This window comes from Pantherophis guttatus, chromosome 10 (genome assembly GCF_059756535.1).
Source record: "Pantherophis guttatus breed Tessera chromosome 10, ASM5975653v1, whole genome shotgun sequence".
NCBI lineage: Eukaryota > Metazoa > Chordata > Lepidosauria > Squamata > Colubridae > Pantherophis > Pantherophis guttatus.
In genome coordinates, this window is record NC_142072.1 from 4,592,189 (window position 1) to 4,611,109 (window position 18,921).

The 18,921-nt window shown below is 43.9% G+C and overlaps 1 protein-coding gene across 1 annotated transcript in view; it reads right to left on the bottom strand.

Annotated features, from left to right (window-relative positions):
- Positions 1-14,963, bottom strand: part of MEGF8 (multiple EGF like domains 8) — a 58,728-nt gene extending 43,765 nt beyond the window's left edge. The window contains exons 1-10 of the mRNA XM_060693844.2: positions 14,843-14,963; positions 12,820-13,024; positions 11,691-11,854; positions 10,045-10,251; positions 8,747-8,927; positions 6,747-6,835; positions 5,460-5,673; positions 4,138-4,318; positions 2,356-2,501; positions 1,043-1,162 (exon numbers count right to left, since the gene is read on the bottom strand). Coding sequence (XP_060549827.2) covers positions 1,043-1,162; positions 2,356-2,501; positions 4,138-4,318; positions 5,460-5,673; positions 6,747-6,835; positions 8,747-8,927; positions 10,045-10,251; positions 11,691-11,854; positions 12,820-13,006 — 1,489 coding nt within the window. The 5' untranslated portion in view covers positions 13,007-13,024; positions 14,843-14,963. The remainder of the gene's footprint in view (positions 1-1,042; positions 1,163-2,355; positions 2,502-4,137; positions 4,319-5,459; positions 5,674-6,746; positions 6,836-8,746; positions 8,928-10,044; positions 10,252-11,690; positions 11,855-12,819; positions 13,025-14,842) is intronic.
- Between the last annotated feature and the right edge of the window lie 3,958 nt (positions 14,964-18,921).

Genomic DNA, 18,921 nt, shown 5'->3' on the forward strand with positions numbered 1-18,921 from the left:
GGCTTGGACTTTCCTGTGGGTGGGGAGAACTTGGAAGCTTTCAGATTCAGCTTTTCCCAGATGTGCCAGATGTCAGCCTCTCAAGCTGCACTTCGTTCAGGGCTGACATAGAGAAGAAGGGGGAGCATCTGGCAAGAGACCGTTTGACACTTCACCCAGTTAATTCCCTGGAGAGATTATTCCCTAGGAGATGAGATGGGAGGGGGGGGAATTCCCGTGAGCTTAGTTAGTAGATAGGAGTAGAATGACTTGAAAGATGGCCAATCAGAACAGGAGGGCAAGCCAGGAAGGGAAGGGTTTTGGAGCAGGAACTCATTGCTGGCTGCAATGAGTTTTGGAACAGAATGTCGTGCTAATAAATGAATGGGTTTTCATAAAGAACTTGGCTGAAAAGCGATTTATTTTGAGACGACTTCGAACCTTGATACCAATATGACATCACTAATAAAACGGAACTTTAAAAGAAAAAGTTTTATTGGTTTTTTTCTTTTCTTCTCTCCCATCTTCACCCACATCTTTCTTTCTTTTTTTTTTTGAACAGAGTGTTGGTCGTTTATTATCTTAGACAATTAGTCAAATTCAAATACATTTTACTCAATTAGAATTTTTGTCAATATTGTCTTCCCCTTTCCTTTTTTTGAATATACCTCAGTATTTCTGTACTTGCATACATAAACATCTTCTTCATGTATCCCTAAATTCTAACTTTACTATTTATACATATTTGTCCTCTTTTATTCTTAAACAATTCATTCTTTTTCTTAATATATTTATATTTGTTTGTTCAGAGCTGCCTTTCTTCCACTTCCATCTTTTTTTTTTTTATTGTACAGCAATCTTTCTCCTCAAAGCTAATAAAATGGAACTTTGAGGAACTTCAAGCCTCGGAGTCTTTTCTCGTTGGGGGTGTTGCTTAGAACCCTGACATTTATTGATTCGATAAATGAATTTCATTTATCTTCTTTCGTGGCTTCTGCCACGGAAGAATGTTTTGTCCCATGTTTTGTCACAAAAACATGTGGGGAGCAGGACACCCCCTTACCTTGAGTGATGAGAGGTGACAGTTCGTGACTCGAGACCCACTGGTGACAGCCCAAGTGGTAGAAAAAGATTTCGTCCTCGTAACATTTCTCTTCGTGGTAATGGATGTGAACGTTGCCCCCTGGAAGAGAGGTAAAGCAGAGGAAGCACAAGGAGGGTAGAAAAGGTAGAAGAAAATCGACCCAAACACTTCTTTCACATTTTTAATTCTTCTTAGTTCAGGTAGTCCTCGACTTATGACAATTGAGCCCAAATTTCTGTTGCTTAGACGTTTGCCTATTTTACCACCCTTCTTGCCAGGGTGGATAAAAATCAATGATTTTTTTTTTTAATAAAAAAAAATTGGATTTTAAAAAAATATAAATCAAATAAAAAAAAAAAATTGGGGCTGTCGGTGAGTCAACAGCAGGTCCGAGGAGGAGCCGCTGTGGGACAGAAATGACAGTTGCTCTTTAAAAATGATGATTTAAATTGAGTTGATTTACATCAAGCCTTTTTACTAGGGATTTAAATCACGATTTAAATCGTGATTTAAATCGACTTGATTTAAATCAAATCCACCCTGCTTCTTGCCACTATTCATACTGAAAGTAACTCCTAGATGGAAGCACAGAAAGGATAAACACTGATAGTTTCTAAAGTACTAATTCTCATTTTTCTCCCTTGGGAAAAGTTCACCAGATTTAATTTTAGCCTGTCTTTATTTTTTATAAACACTGTAACTCAAGACAGCAAACATATCTAATACTCTTTCTTCCTCCTATTTTCTCCTCAACAACAATCCTGTGGGGGGGATTGGGCTGAGAGAAAGTGACTGGCCCAAGGCCTTTATAAAAAATTATTTATAAATAATTTACGGTATAGATATTAACCATATTACAGATAGTTCTCAACATCTGACCACAATTGAGACCAAAATGTATGTTGCTAAATGAGAAATTTGTGAAGTGAGAGTTTTGCCTCATTTTATGACCTTTCTTGCCACCGTTGTTAAGTGAATCACTGCCATCGTTAGCAAGCCGATTGTTAAGTGAATCCGGGTTCCCCGTTAACTTTGCTCGTCAGAAGGTTGCAAAAAGGGGATCACGTGACCCCGGGGTCACTGCAATCGTCATAAATAGGAGTCAGTTGCCAAGCGTCTTGAGCTTTGATCATGTGACTGTGGGAATGCTGCAACGGTCGTAAGTGTGAAAAACAGTCGTAAGTCCTTTTTTTTTTCCCAAGAGGTAAATCGAGGACTATCTGTACCGGTAATAAGAATTTCAAGAATTCTCACTTCCCCAGTTCGTTTGAGTAGCATTGTTGCACACTCACCATACACCACCATGTAGTTGCCAATGACGGTGGCGGAGTGGAAGGCCCTTTCTCGAGGGCCCCGGTGTGAATCTTTGGCCCGCAACGTACTCCAATAACGCAGGTCCACGTGGAAGAGGTCGGTGGTGTTCACTCGCACGCTGAACCTGCAGTGATGGGAGAAGTCGAGTCGGTCCTTCCTTTCGCAATCTCTCCTGGGTCCCACAACAGTCACATCTCGGGATTTTATTGCTTCAAAACTCATCGAATTCGGTACTCGACACGTTTTGAAGCAAAGGAAATCTTCTCTCAGTACTCATCGCCTAATTTGTACTTGTAACAAAGGTTAATTGTTCTCACTGTAAGGAGGTTTCTCCTTAATTCCAGGTTGCTTTTCTCCTGGGAAAGGTACCAGCTGGCAGGGTTCGGAGGGATGCCCTAATTAAATCATGAGGCTCGAGCCAAGCTTCAAAACAACTCGAGTTATTTCTGTCGGCAAGTTCCAAGTGAAGCCAACTCTGACCCCACGTAATTTACAGCCGAGACTTGACCCTGTTTCCCACCTCCCACCCATGGTATGTCATCAGTCACATTCGCCAAAGAAGCAATTTCGCGGGTTGTAGAGATCACTCCCCTCCAGCCGCTGTGGGTAACCTTGGGAGACAGCCTTGAGAAAGAGATGTCTGGAATGTGCTTTTGTTTTTGGCTGCCGTGCTGCTCCACCGTTTTCCCATCCCCCTTGCCTATGCCAACTCGAGAACAGGCCAGGGATGCATTGCGAGTTGACACCAGTACAGAATAGGCAAGACCTGGCTCAAAAACAGTAACTGTGAGAGGGACCTTGGAGTCTTAGTGGACAATCACTTAAATATGAGCTAACAGTGTGCGGGGGCAGCCAAAGAATACAATCCTTGGTTGTATAAACAGAAGCACAGAATCAAAATCTCATGAAGTATTCCTACCGCTTTATACAACCTTAGTTAAGGCCACACCTGGAATACTGCATTCAGTTTTGGTCACCCCGTTACAAAAAAGATGCTGAGACTTTGGAAAGAGTGTAGAGAAGATCAGCTAAGATGATCAAAGGCCTGGAGAGTAAAGTATATGAAGAACGGTTACATGAACTGTGTATGGCTGATCTAGAGAAAAGAAGAACTAGGGGGGACATGATGGCAGCCTTCCAATATTTGAAGGACAGACCCACATAGAAGGAGGAGACAACTTATTTTCCAAAGCACCAGAAGGCAAGAAAACAACAACAACAATGGATTGAAACAAATCAAAGAGAGAAGCAACCTGGAATTAAGGAGAAACTTCCTAACAGTGAGAACAATGAACCAGTGGAACAGCTTGTCTTGGATAGCCACTTGTCTCAAATGGTATAGGGCAGTGTTTCTCAACCTTGGTAGCTTGAAGATGGGTGGACTTCAACTCCCAGAATCCCCCAGCCAGCAGCGCTGGCTGGGGGTTTCTGGGAGTTGAAGTCCACCCATCTTCAAGTTTCCAAGGTTGAGAAACACTGGTATAGGGTCTCCTGCTTGAGCAGGGGGTTGGCCTAGATGACCTCCAAGGTCCCTTCCAGCTCTATTCTGATTGTAGTTGGCGTGCAAGGTAGAACTTGCTGGCATCGTGACTTGCTACTCCTTAAGGCCAAAATAAAGGGTCATGTCGTAAGTCCCAGAGTTTGCTCAGTACTTGTTTTTAGTACTCGTCCTACCTACTGGAACGCATCGCAGACGAGTACCGAGATACCACTGTACCTTTGGAGGGCGGGGGGAGGGGGTTCCACAACTGCCCACCTACCGAGCGGTGGAGGGCCTGTGCCCACCGTAAACCAAGAGGGTACGGGAAGCAGGGTGGAAGACCATGGAATGACCGGCTGCTGCAGGCGCCTTCCCTCCTGAAGGAATCACCAGCTCCCAGGTCCATCGTTTCAGGTGGAAGCGGTACATGTGGGAGGAGAAGACATCCACCCCGGTGCGTCCTGCAGGAATGGATTAGAAGGTGTGAGGCTGAATCCTCCAAGGTTGACTCTGCCTTCCATCCTTCCGAGGTCGGTCAAATGAAGACCCAGATTGTTGGGGGGAAATAGGCTGACTCAGTAAACCGCTTAGAGAGGGCTGTAAAGCACTGTGAAGCGATATATAAGTCTAAATACTATTCCTATCTATCTATGTCTCTCTCTCTCTCTCTCTCTCTTTCTGTCCCTGTCTCTCTCTCTATGTCTGTCTGTCTAGTCTATCTTTCTAACCTATCATCTTTCTATCATCTATCTATCTATCTATCTGTCTATCTATCTATCTATCTATCTATCTATCTATCTATCTATCATCTTTATATCTATATCTATCCATTCATCCATCCATCTATTTAATCTATCAACTTTATATCTATATCTATCATCTATCCATCCATCCATCCATTATCTATCTATCTATCTATCTATCTATCTATCTATCTATCTATCTATCTATCTATCATCTATTATCTATCTATCTATCTATCATCTATTATCTATCTATCTATTATCTATCTATCTATCGATCTATCTATCTATCTATCTATCTATCATCTATTGTCTATCTAATCTATCATCCATCTATCTATCTATTATCTATCTCTCTATCTATCTACTATCTATTATCTATCTATCTATCATCTATTATCTATCTATCTATCTATTATCTATTATCTATCTATCATCTATCTATCTATCTATCTATCTATCTATCTATCTATCTATCATCTATCTATTATCTATCTAATCTATCATCTATCTATCTATCTATCTATCTATCTATCTATCTATCTATCATCTATCATCTATCTATTCATCCATCTGAAATTCAGTATTGCAGACTAATTCTGTCCACAGCCTGGAATTCAATTCTCACTGGCTCAAGGTTGACTCAGCCTTCCATCCTTCCAAGGTCAGTAAAATGAGGACATAATTTGTTTGGGGGGGGGGGGCAATATGCTGAATCTGTAAACCACTTAGAGAGGGAGGTAAAGCATTGTGAAGGGGTATATAAGTCTAAGTGCTATTGCTATTGCTATGATGGGGCATTTCCCCTGGAAGAGGGACCCTTTGCCACCTGAACCAAACAGCTACCTCTTCAACTCACCTCCAAATACATACAGCCATTCATCGACCACCGCAGATGCGTGGCCGGCCAACTCAGGAGGAATCGTTGTGTTGAGGGGCACTAGCTCTTGCCAATAGCCTTCCCGGGGCAGATACATCCAGACATCATTGGCCAGAAACCCAGTGGCCAGCTCTCCACCAAATAGAATGAGGGAGCCCTCCCAGGCCACGGCTGTGTGGGAGTGACGAGCAGTCTAGAAATGAAAAGATGGAAAGGAGATCACTATTTATTTTTAGATTTTTTTTAAAAAATCCCACCTTAATTATTGTTACTGAGGCAGCAAACATACTCCATACACCTACCTCCCCCTATTTTTTCCATAACAATAACCCTGTGAAGTGGGTTGTGATGAATGTGATCAGCCAAAAATCACCCAGCTAACTTTCATAACGCGGGACTGGAATTCACAGGCTCCTAGTGACTGGCTCAGCCTGCTTTCATGCCTAACAATGGACTAGAACTCACCCTCTCCTGGTGATTGGCCCAAAGTACCCAATCACCTTTCATGGCTAAGGCAAAATTAAAATTCACCTTCTCCTGATGATTTGCCCCAAGTCACCCAGACACGACTAGAAGTCATAGGCTTCTGTTGTCAGGGTTTAATTAGATGCCCTAATTAAATCATGAGCCTTGAGCCAAGCTTCAAAAGAAATCCAGTTATTTATTAGGAGTTTCATGTCAGCTCGTTCCCAAGTGAAGCCAGCTCTGACTCTATGTAACTTACATCCCAATCATGACTCTGTTTCTCCCCTTCCCCCAGGGTGTGTTATCAATCACTTTCACCAACGGAGCAATTTTGTGGCTTGTAGAGATCACTCCCCTGCTGCCGCTGTGGGTAACCCTGAGATACAGCCTTGAGAGAGATAAGTCTGGAATGTGCATCTGTCTTTGGCTGTCATGCTGTTTTTGTAGGTTTCCCATCCCCACTTGCTTATGGCAACTCGAGAGCAGGCCAGAGATGCTTTGCGAGTTGACATCTGGTTTCTAGCCTCATCCCTTTGACCAATAGACCAACCTGGCTCTATCTAACTAGCACTTTCACCACAATGGGGCAGGAGAAGCATGTTCGCTTCCCTCTTGAGTTCATTTTATGTACGGTAGAATCAGGAAGATGCATGGTATCTTGGTGGCACAAAGTTTTTAAATTCACACACAATATTTTGGGTGGATGTCTAAGCATCTCAGACATAATGTGGGCCTCTTCTTCCTCTCCATAATGTTCAAGGTTCTCTTTTTCAGGACGAGGGGAAATCGAAAGGCGCTTACTGGGGAAGGGCTGAGCACCCTCTGATGCCAAGTATTGGTGGTGAAGTTATAGAAGACAAGGTCTCCCATAGCGGTGTTTAGGTCCAAGCCTAAAGGGGAAGAAAGCAGAAACGTCATGAGATTTAGGAACAGGAGGGAAAGCATTCAACTAACAGATTATGTCAGGACAAGATGAAAGAAGCAAGAAGTATGCTGATCTCAGAAATGAATCTGTAATGCTCTTTGAGGGTCAATAAAGAATTGTGGCAATGTGGCAATGAAGAAAGCCTCGTTGATGAAGGGAAAATCTTTTTTTCAATGCTCTGAAACGCTTCTTCCCATGTTTTTTACTGCCATTTGACTTAAAGTGGCCGTTTTGGCAACTTTTAAGATGTGTGGACTTCAATTCCCAGAATTCCCCAGTCAGCTAGGCTTTTTCACTTTTCCCCTTGCTGGCTGGGGAATTTTGAGAATTGTAGTCCACGCATTTTAAAATTTTAAAAGCGCGGGGAAAAAGTACCATTGATTTTGATTCTTCAGTGCCAAAATAATGTACCCAATAAAGTTTTGCTTTTGGGATTTCAAAGTTCCTGGGTCTACTTTGCTTGGGCTCGTTTGTTAGATGGTTGACATTAAACCAACTCTACCTTTTCTACCTTTTTAAGGGACGCAGTGGTATAAGAGACATAGTGGCTCAGTGGCTAAGACGCTGAGCTGGTCGATCGAAAGGTCGGCAGTTCAGCGGTTCGAATCCCTAGTGCCGCATAATGGGGTGAGCTCCCGTTACTTGTCCCAGCTTCTGCCAACCTAGCAGTTTGAAAGCACATCAAAAATGCAAGTAGAAAAATAGGGACCATCTTTGGTGGGAAGGGAACAGCATTCCATGCACTTTTGGTGTTTAGTCATGCCGGCCACATGACCACCGAGACGTCTTCAGACAGCGCTGGCTCTTCGGCTTTGAAACGGAGATGAGCACCGCCCCCTAGAGTCTGGAAGGACTAGTACGCATGTCCGGAGGAACCTTTACCTTTCCCTCCCATGCGCGATTCTGCCTAGTTAAAGAATAGCGTTCTTCCCACCTCCCATGAAAGAGATCACATTTGTCCGATTATGAATTGCCCTGGTAAGATTTCAATCACGTAGTCTGTGGGTCGATGGGGTGGTAGAACGTCGGACATCTTTTGAGACCTTCTGACAAGCAAAATCAATGGAGAAGCCAGATTTCCTTACAACTGTGTTACTAACTTAGTGACTGCGGTGATTCACTTAACTGTTGTGACTCCGACCCCCGAGGCTGACTTATCGGAGGGAGAAGGCTCCGAACATGAAGGAGAGGAGTTGGCCAGACCTCACTTTCCAGGACCCTCCTCTCTGGCAATGCCTCAGGTGTCTCCCGAAGGAGAAGAGATTGGCCAGGAGCCAGGTATCTCCTCACAGTCGGACAGTGACAGAGATAAGTCTTGGCTGGATCCACGCCAGCGTCGGAGAGACAGGCGCACGCAGCAGAAAAGGAGGCGTGCCAGAGATTAAGCTGAGTCACTGGACCACACCCCACAGGGGATAAAAGGGTGTGAGGTGGCCATTCAGACTCTGTGACGGACAAAACAAACTACTAGCGAGTCACATTGTATCTTTGAAACAACGTTATCTGCCTTGGATTTAATACGGACTGGATTTGACAATTCTTGAACTGTGTGTATCTTGTTTGGGTTTATCTGTCGGAGGAACAACCCCTCCCTCTATGAGTAAAGTTCTTGGCAAGCAGCTACTGGGTTGCTGCCAATCCTCTTATCGAAAGAATTTGTTGTCTGCCAGTTTTATTTAACCCCTGGCTGTCTGTTTGTGTGCGTGTGTGAGACGGGGACAGAACACTTAACATCCTGTGGCAAGGAAGGTCATAAAATCAAGCAAAACTCACTTAACTGTCTTGCTTAGAAACATAGATTTTGGGATCTATTGTGGTCATAAATCGAGGATCACCTGAAATCAGAGAAAAAGAAATAAGAAGTGACGCCCCTCACCTCCAAAAATGTACAGTCCCCCAGTAGAAGGTAGGAAAGCACCAGCAGCTGCTGTTCGGGGCCAGAAATTGGAATCTCGGATGCTGACGTTGTACCACTTCCCAGCGCCTTGGTTGTCACTCAAGGCTAAATCACAGGCCTGGCCCACAAATCCCGGTTCACACTGGCAATGCTTTGACACCTACCGGAGGAAGCAGAAGGAAAAGTTACTGACATGGCCCTAGTGGCAAATGAAAACCTAACGGGACATTCTTTCATCACAATGCAAATTAGGTCGGGGCAACTTCTCTAATTCTGACTAATTGAGATACATAATATGTGGAAACAACATTTCCACATAGAGTTGATAGACTTTTAGCTATGCAATTTGGGGATTATTTGAATGGGGTGGGAGTATGAACGGATTTGCAGAGGAAAAATTGCAGACTACAGGAACCACTTGCACCACTCAGGTGACCCTGAGGACACAGATAAAACCTCTAAGTGGCTTCAATGACTCTCTAAAAGGATGCAAATGACCAGCTGTCCGCAAGGAATATCAATCCTTCCGTTCCCCACCATCCAGTCAGAGCTGAAGAAGCTTCTTGGAGGAAAAGCAAAACATCTTCAAAGAAAAACAAGAAAGTCCAGTGGGCTCTTGAAAAAAAAAAGCACCTTTGGAATTGTCACACAGAACAAACAACATAGAATCCCTCCCCAACACACACACACACACACATGTCAAAGTTTGCTTTGCATCTTAGAAAATCCACCTGGATTCAACCAGCCCTGTGCAATATGAACAGTGCTGAACCCAATTTGGACTGGTTTTGAAAGATGCACAGATGCTCTCCATAAGTGAGGCAAATTCCTGGTTGGGACAACAAAGCCCCCAAAAAATCTGTATCTGTCATCTAGATCAGAGCAGCAGGTTCTGGAGAACCGGTAGCGGAAATTTTGTGTAGTTCAGAGAACCGGTAGTAAAAATTCTGACTGGCCCTGCCCCCATCTATTCTCTGCCTCCCAAGTCCCAGCTGATCAGGAGGAAATGGGGATTTTGCAGTAACCTTCCCCTGGATTGGGGAGGGAATGGAGATTTTACAGTATCCTTCTCCAGCCACACCCACCAAGCCACACCCACAGAACCGGTAGTAAAAAATTTTGAAACCCACCACCGATCTAAATCTAGGTTTATACTAGTGTAGATTTTACATCTCATATTTTATATTTTTACCTCTTGTGCTGTTGTCGAAATGTCATGGGAACGGGCCCTAGGATTAATCAATGACCAATCGAGACACAAAAGGACCATCTCTTACCTGGTTACAGGTGCCATGATTCAGGCAGTATGTGGTGCAGTCGGGGATCGAGCAATCCTCGCCACCCCAGCCTTGGAAGCAAGCACAATGCCCGTCGTTATCGCAAATGCCATGCCCCAAGCAGCCCATGGGACACAGCGAGACAGAGTAAGTAGCATTGAAGCCCAGCAGGTTGTAGTTGGCGTCACTGAAGAGGTGTAACAGCATCTACAAAGTAGGAATTTTACAAATTACAGAAGCAATTTGCAGGAAGCTGATAAGATAAGCAAGACAAGATACGAAGGTATGTGAACAAAGTTGTTCCCTGCAAATTGCTTCAGTGGGCATTCCTCTTTAAATAGGCTAAGGGAGTGGCCAATTAGCCCCAAGCCTTACTCTCGAGGAGACCTCCTCCTGAGGAGCCTCCTCCATTTGGCAGCTCTACGCGCCCATGCATCGAGAAGAGGCTCCTCCTCTTCATCCTCTTCACTTAAGGGAGCTTCTGGAGGTTCTGAAGGCCCTGGCTGAATCCCCGCCTCTGGCACCACATCTTCTCCAGCCTCCTCATTGTCTGACTCGAGTGCCAGCTGCACAGGCTGCTGGCACATCACCACACCAGCCTCCTCGCTGTCAGAATCAGCTACTAGCTGCACAGGCCGCTGACGGGCTGGGACAACAGGAATAAGTACTCCCAAATTGGTGTCAAGACGAACTAATGAAGGCAAAATATTTGCCAATGCAAGCTGTGTTCCTTTCCTTGTCTGTCTTTTTAAACTGCTTTACAGGGCAGGGAGTCCTTGAGGTACAACTGCAATTGAGCCCCAGATTCCTGTCGCTAAACGAGACCGTTAAGGGAATTCTTCCCCATTTTGCGACCTTTCCTGCCACAGTTGTTAAGCGAATCACTGCGGGGAGTTAAGTTAGTAACTTTGTTGTTAAGTCCATTGGCTTCCTTGTTGATTTTCCTTGCCATAAGGTCACAAAAACGGGATCACATGATCCTCGCCCCCCGGGGATACTGCAACCATCATAAATATGAGTCGGTCACCAAGCAATTGAATCTGGATCAGGTGACTGCAGGGATGTTGCAATGGTTTGTAAGTGTGAAAACTGGTCACTGTGGCAAGAAAGGTCATAAAATGGGGCAAAAATCACTTAACCATGGTCTCACTTAGTAACGGAAATTCTGGGCTCAACTGTAGTCGTACGTCGAGGACTACCTGTAACTGGCCGAGATGAGCTTCTATGGAGGAGGCCTCACATAGGTCGTGACGTCATCTTGCAAATGATGCAATTTGCATAATGCATGCATGCAAAGTGAGATGTCATTTGCATAATGACTTCATCTTGATTTAAGTGTGTCAATGATAGGAGAACAGAGAGAGTGGTGCTGTGGCCTAGAGGTGGAGCTCTCGCCTCACAATCAGGAGTCTGTGAGTTCGATCCTAGGTAGAGGGAGATATTTCTCTCTCTCTGGGCACAATGAGGATCTATCTGCTGAACAAAACTCCGCATTGGCATCAGGAAGGGCATCCGGCCATTAAAACGCTCTGCTAGCTCCATTCAGTTGCCCAGACTCCACCCCACCAGCCATTCAGTTCAAAGGTTGGAAGAAACAATCGATTGAACCTTAAAGAAAGAATCTCCCACCATCGGGGCTACCGTACCTTGCCCGAAGTGGCCTCGATGGTAGGGGGCAAAGTGCTGCCACTCAGGCTGGCCAGCAAAGGGCTGCTGGGAGAATCTCCATCATAAATAAAGAGGTAGTCATACGTGCATTCCGTGTCCATAAACATGAAAGTCAAGAGGATGCGATAGCTGCTACTAGGAGCTGAAACATACAGGAAAAGAAAAGCTTAGCAATCGGATCCCAGTACCAACAGTGTACAACGCAGCCAATCTAAAGAGAGTGAACTACAGGGACTTACTACAGGGACTTGACTTACAACATTTCATTTAGTGACCATTCCAAAGTTACAGCGGCACTGAAAGAAGGTGAGTTATGACCATAGGGATTGCCACAAAGCCTATAGCTCTATAACTTTGCTGCTTGTATCTTCACGATTTATATTGTTTTATTTAATTTCCTAATACGATTTAGGTTGATTCTATCACTGTGTTGTATCTTATGATTTATGATGAATGTATTTTTATGATGACTATGATTTATCACTTATAGCTTTTATGTACAATGAGAACTTACGCACCGAAGACAAATTCTTTGTGTGTCCAGTCATTCTTCGCCAATCAAGAATTCTGTTCTGTTCTGTTCTGTTCTGTTCTGTTCTGTTCTGTTCTATTCTATTCTATTCTATTCTGTGAAAAATGGTCATAAGTCATGTTTTTCAGTGCAGTAACTGTCAATAAATGAATGGTTGTTAAGTTTAGAACTACTCAGCTATTGTTTCTATCCTGAAGAGCGAGCTTATTGTCTTAATAAAAAGCAACATATCAGTCGCATTGCCATAGCAGTTTTAATAAGCATCCTGGGATGCAAGGACTTTAAATGTCCCAATCAGCACACATATCCCTTCTATATTAATACCTTGTTAACACATTTCCACTCCTCCCAAAATGTGTTTTCATCACACAAACAAGCTCCCAAACTCAATCAGTGATGAGTCAGAGCAGTGTTTCTAATTCAGTTTCTCCACATTGGTAACTTTTAAGATGTTTGGACTTCAACTCCCAGGATTCCCCAATGCTCGCTAGATGCTCTCTAGAGGGTGAAATGCCTTGATTTGCAACCTCCTCCTTTAAATCACCATCGCCCACCGTACTTCTTCAGATGCTCACCCTCCACCAGCCATTCACAGTTGCCATTGACCGAGTAGTTGCCAGGTCCATCCGTCACATAGCCAGAAGCGCTGCGTAGCACCTCACGGCGTCCCTTACAATCACCGGCATAGGTTTGATGGATCCCGCACAGAGCAAGGGGCAGCAGAACCAGCAGTTTTAAGCAACTGGATTTTAGGAGGTCCATGATGGTCTTTGGATTTCCCTGTAATCCAAGAGAATGCTCAGTTAATACAGCTGGAAAAGTGAGCTGGGTGTCAGCATCTAGCCATGGAGGAAGAAATACAGAAAAAAATATTCAGTACCATGCATTCTTACACCAGATAAATATTATTATTATTACTATGATAGATGATAGATAGATAGATAGATAGATAGATAGATAGATAGATAGATAGCGAGCCTTGGTGGCGCAGTAGACTAAAGCACTATTAAGTGCTGTTAAGTAACACCAGCTGCCTGCAATTACTGCAAGTTCGAATCTCGCCAAGGCTCAAGGTTGACTCAGCCTTCCATCCTTTCGAGGTAGGTAAAATGAGGAGCCGGTTTGTGGGGGCAATAAGATGACTTTGTATAAAAAAGAACACCGCTTTGGGGGGGGGGGCGAAAGCCCTACTAAGCAGGTATATACAAAAGTATGAAGGCTATTGCTTAACGCATTGTAAGCCGCCCTGAGTCTCCGGAAAAGGGCGGCATATAAATCAAAGCAATAAATAGATAGATAGATAGATGGATGGATAGATGATGAAGATAGGTAGATAGGTAGGTAAGTAAGTAGATGGATAGAGGTAGGTAGGTAGGTAGGTAGGTAGATAGATAGACAGACAGACAGACAGAAAGATAGACAATATAGACAGACAGTATAGACAGACAGACAGACAGACAGATAGATAGATATAGAGATGGAAAGATAGATAGATAGATAGATAGGTAGGTAGGTAGGTAGGTAGGTAGGTAGGTAGGTAGGTAGATTAGATAGATAGATAGATAGATAGGTAGGTAGGTAGATGGGTAGATAGGTAGATAGATAGATAGGTAGGTAGATAGGTAGGTAGATAGATAAGATAGGTAGGTAGGTAGATTAGATAAATTGATAGATAGATAGACAGACAGACAGAAAGATAGACAATATAGACAGACAGAATAGACAGACAGACAGACAGATAGATAGATAGATATAGAGATGGAAAGATAGATAGATAGGTAGGTAGATTAGATAGATAGATAGATAGATAGATAGATAGATAGATAGATAGGTAGGTAGGTAGGTAGGTAGGTAGGTAGGTAGGTAGATGGGTAGATAGGTAGATAGATAAGATAGGTAGGTAGGTAGATTAGATAGATTGATAGATAGATAGATAGACAGACAGACAGACAGATAGATATAGAGATGGAAAGATAGATAGATAGATAGATAGATAGATAGATAGATAGATAGACAGATAGATGATAGATAGATAGATAGATAGATAGATAGATAGATAGACAGATAGATGATAGATAGATAGATAGATAGATAGATAGGTAGATAGATAGATAGGTAGGTAGGTAGGTAGATTAGATAGATAGATAAGAGATATTAGATAAATAGATAGACAGTATACAGTATAGACAGAATGACAGACAGATATAGGTAGAGAGATTTATAGAGAGAGATAGAAGATAGATGAGATTGACAGATATAGATATAGATATTAGGTATATAAAGGAAGAAACTCTGGACCCCAATAAAGGGGACCCTCTTTTGCGGCGGTGGAGGGGGAAATCCGGACGTCTTCAGGGGATCCAGGCCGGGTCAAGCGGACCGAAGGGAGAGCAGGGACCAGCAGGGGAGACCCGGCAAGCCATGCAGCCAACCCAGCATCTCCAGGGAAGCGCGACGGCTGTGCGGAGAAAGGGGACCCATCCGGAGGACCCGAGAATTGAAGCCTTGGGCCCGGCTGGCTCCCCATTGATAATCGCGGCTGACAATGGGGTTTAATGGGGCTAAAGGGGGCCGCCCCCCCCCAAATTCTCGACCCACCTCCGCAGCCGACAGCGCCTCCGCTGCCCCCGCGGCCCATGTAGACGCCAGTCCGGGACCGAGGGGGGCATCGAGACGACGGCCCAGAGCGGTTGCGAGTGAAGCACGGAGGTCTCCTCGTCTCTATGGAAAGGGAAGCCATAGAGAGGGTAAGGCTAGAGCGTGCGAGGAGGAGAAGGAGCGGATAAGGTTTTACAGCAGCGTTTTCTCAACTTTGGCAATTTGAAGATGGGTGGACTTCAACTCCCAGAATTCCGCAGCTATGCTATGCTGTCTGGGGAATTCTGGGAGTTGAAGTCCACCCATTTTTTTTTACCCAAGTTGCCAAGGTTGAGAAACACTGCAGTGGGATGTGGGATGTCCTGAATCCAGCCCGGTTAGGCGCCCCCCTTTCCTATGACCAAGCACAGCCTTCCCTTGCTGTCAGCTCCTGCAGGAAAGGACTACAAGCCCCATCATCCCCAGCTGACTTGAGGGGGATTAAGACCTCTCTGATGACCCCAGGGTGAAGGCTAACAGTAACAGAGTTGGAAGGGATCTTGGAGGTCATCTAGCCCAACCCCCTGCTAGCGCAGGAGACTTATACTAGGGATTCGAACCGCCGAACTGCCGACCTTTCTGATCAACAAGCTCAGTGTCTTAGCCACTGAGCCACCTAGCCAGGCTGCTTTATCATATCTGGATCCAAAGTTGCACAGGGGTCTCCCACCTTGATAATACCGGTGGACTTCAACTCCCAGAATTCCTCAGCCGGCCGATGTGTACAATTTATTATGCCTAAAGGGTTATTTTCTGCCTTCCTTTTATCGTTTCCATACTTCTCACCCGTGAAAGTACACGTTGCATTTTCTTTTGCCAACTGGCTCTCCACATTATAAACATAGTTTCTGCTACAACATGTTTGCTGCATACTGTACTTTCTAAAAATATTTTTCCCGCCTTTATTGTATTTTTATAAATAACACAGCAAACATATCTAATACTACTTCCTCCTATTTCCCCCCACAACAACAATCCTGTGAGGTGGGTTCCAACATTCAGTGCAGGATCAAAAGTTTGATGACAATTCTAATGTGAGGAGGAAGGAGTACAAGCAGAGGTGGGTTTCAGCAGGTTCTGATCGGTTCTGGAGATCCGATAGTGGAAATTTTGAGTAGTTCGGAGAACCGGTAGTAAAAATTCTGACTGGCCCCACCCCCATCTATTCTCTGCCTCCCGGTTCCCAGCTGATAGGGGGGAAATGGGGATTTTGCAGTATCCTTCCCCTGAAGTGGGGTGGGAATGGGAACTTTGCAGTATCCTTCCCCTGGAGTGGGGTGGGAATGGAGATTTTACAGTATCCTTCCCCTGCCACGCCCACCAAGCCACGCCCACCAAGCCATGCCATGCCCACCAAATCACACCCACAGAACCGGTAGTAAAATTTTTTGAAACCCACCATTGAGTACAACCATTCATTTAGTGACCGTTCAAAGTTACAACGGCACTGAAAAAAGTGACTTATGACCGTTTTACGCACTTACGACCTTTGCAGCATCCCCATGATCATGCGATCAAAAATTCAGGTATTTGGTAACCAGCAGGTATTTATGATGGTTGTGGTGAACGTTCTTACTAATTTAAAACTGTAATGATTCACTTAACAACTGTGGCAAGAAAGGTCGTAAAATGGGACAAAACTCAACTATCTACCCTAGCAATGGAAATTTTGGGTTCAGCTCTGGAGATAAATCAAGGATTACCTGTATTAGGTATGTTTGCTGCCTCAAGTTATTTATTAAAAAATGCAGGTTAAAAAAATACATTTTTTAAAAAAATTGTTCAGGGAAACATCTTCACCGTTTAAAATGTTCATTTGCAAAGGACTCAATGTGTGGGAGATGAAGGACGTGTAAAGAATTTTTCCAAATGCAAGAATCAAGATTTAGGCTGCTTGTTAAAGATGTTTGGAGATTCTGCCATTAAGCTATATGGATGTGATCTGCTGATGTGTTTGGCGTTCTGCTATTTTTTCTAGACCACACTACAAAATTGTAAAGGTTTTGTGATTATATGATAAACTAGCTGAATACCCGTGCTCCGCTATGAAATTGTGATTGGGCTTGATAAATCAACACTTAACAGCTTGAAACTTAATGAGTAGTTACGATCTGTCTCTCCTCTCCTCTTCTCTCCCTCAGGCTTGCCCCACAGAAGCCTCCCCTATCCTATCCCCCTTCTCTCCCTCAGGCTTGCCCCACAGAAATGTCTCCTATCCTATCCCCTTCTCTCCCTCAGTCTTGCCCCACAGGAGCCTCCCCTATCCTATTCCGTTCTCTCCCTCAGCCTTGCCTCACAGAATCCTCCCCTATTCTACCCCCTTCTCTCCCTCAGGCTTGCCCCACAGAAGCCTCCCCTATCCTATCCCCTTCTCTCCCTCAGCCTTGCCCCACAGAAGCCTCCCCTATCCTCTCCTCTCCTCTCCCTTAGCCTTGCCCCACAGGAGCCTCCCCTATCCTATCCCCTTCTCCCCCTCAGGCTTGCCCCACAGAAGCCTCCCCTATCCTATCCCCTTCTCTCCCTCAGCCTTGCCCCACAGAGGCCTCCCCTATCCTATCCCCTTCTCTCCCTCAGTCTTGCCCCACAGAGGCCTCCCCTATCCTATCCCCTTCTCTCCCTCAGCCTTGCCCCACAGAAGCCTCCCCTAACCTATCCCCTTCTCTCCCTCAGCCTTGCCCCACAGAAGCCTCCCCTATCCTATCCCCTTCTCTCCAGAATTATTTTCAGGTTGGGAGTGGGAGTAGAACATCTAACTAGTTAGCATCAGAGTGTGTTAATAATAATAATAAAGGAAATACTAATGATCTGATGGTCATTTTGAAAAATCCTTTCTTAGCGAGCACCTAGAAGTCAAGAGGAACATACATGCCAAATTTCAAGTTTGTAGGCTTTACAGTTCTGGAGATTTCATGATTAATGTGTGAGTGGTTTTTGTTTTTATATATATATATATATATAGAAGATGAGCTGCTTTCTGAAATTAAAACTCAGGCAAGTGCACGTGCCGATGAGAAAATTAGTCTATTCTTAACCATTAATGCTACAGTAATCAGGTGGCATTTTGCAAAGCTGGCATCAGACACCTCTGAATAGTGCTATTTCGTGGTTGACTGAAGGAAACGTTTTAATCATGGCATGAGTGTAATCTACAGACCCCAGTAGAAGCACCACAGAATGGACATTAGTTGAAATATTTTGCTATGCAGAGTTCTGAGAGAAAAAAAAAGAGGAACATTGTTGAGATACTAATTTTCCCATGGTTATGGACAGAGAAAAAAAACCCGGAGTTGATCAGTTTCATAAGGTCTGCAAAAACATATGAAATTCAACATGATCCCTTCTCTGCAGTACTAGCATATATAATGTTACTGTTAAAGCAGTTTTCCAAACTTGGGAACTTTTAAGACATACGGACTTCAATTCCCAGAATTCTCCAGCCAGCCTGCTACTGAATTTTAAGATGGGTGGACTTCAACTCCCAGAATTCTCTAGCCATCATGGCTGGCTGGAGAATTCTGGGAATTGAAGTCCACACATCTTTCCTCTAGGTTTGAAAGCATTATATTAAAGGCATTTGTGTCCAACACGTATACTTTTGTTTACTGTTGTAATTTTACTGTTGTATTTTTTATTCTTTATGGTGCATGCTGCTCTGAAAGTGGGTTGCCTTAAATCACTTCAAATCAACCAAGAATGTATGTTAAGTTAATAATAATATGATGCACAAGTGAAAGCACTGATTTGCTTTGAACTAAGCACGTCTCTTGTTACAAAATTCAACCTTTTTAAAAATAACTACTTTAATAGATTAAGAAACTATCTCATCCTTTCACAGAACTACAATTTCCAGGGGTCCTTATCTGACTGCTGTGTCACATTAAAAAATAGGCTTGGTTCTTCTATTCGTTTTGCAGATTATCCCGAGGAAGAAAGCAAAGTGTGTATTACATCATCAGCGTCTGTGGTTAACAGGCTATTTTACCAGAAAATATATATATAGATATATATATATAAATGTTCCATGTTCAGGTATCTCTTCC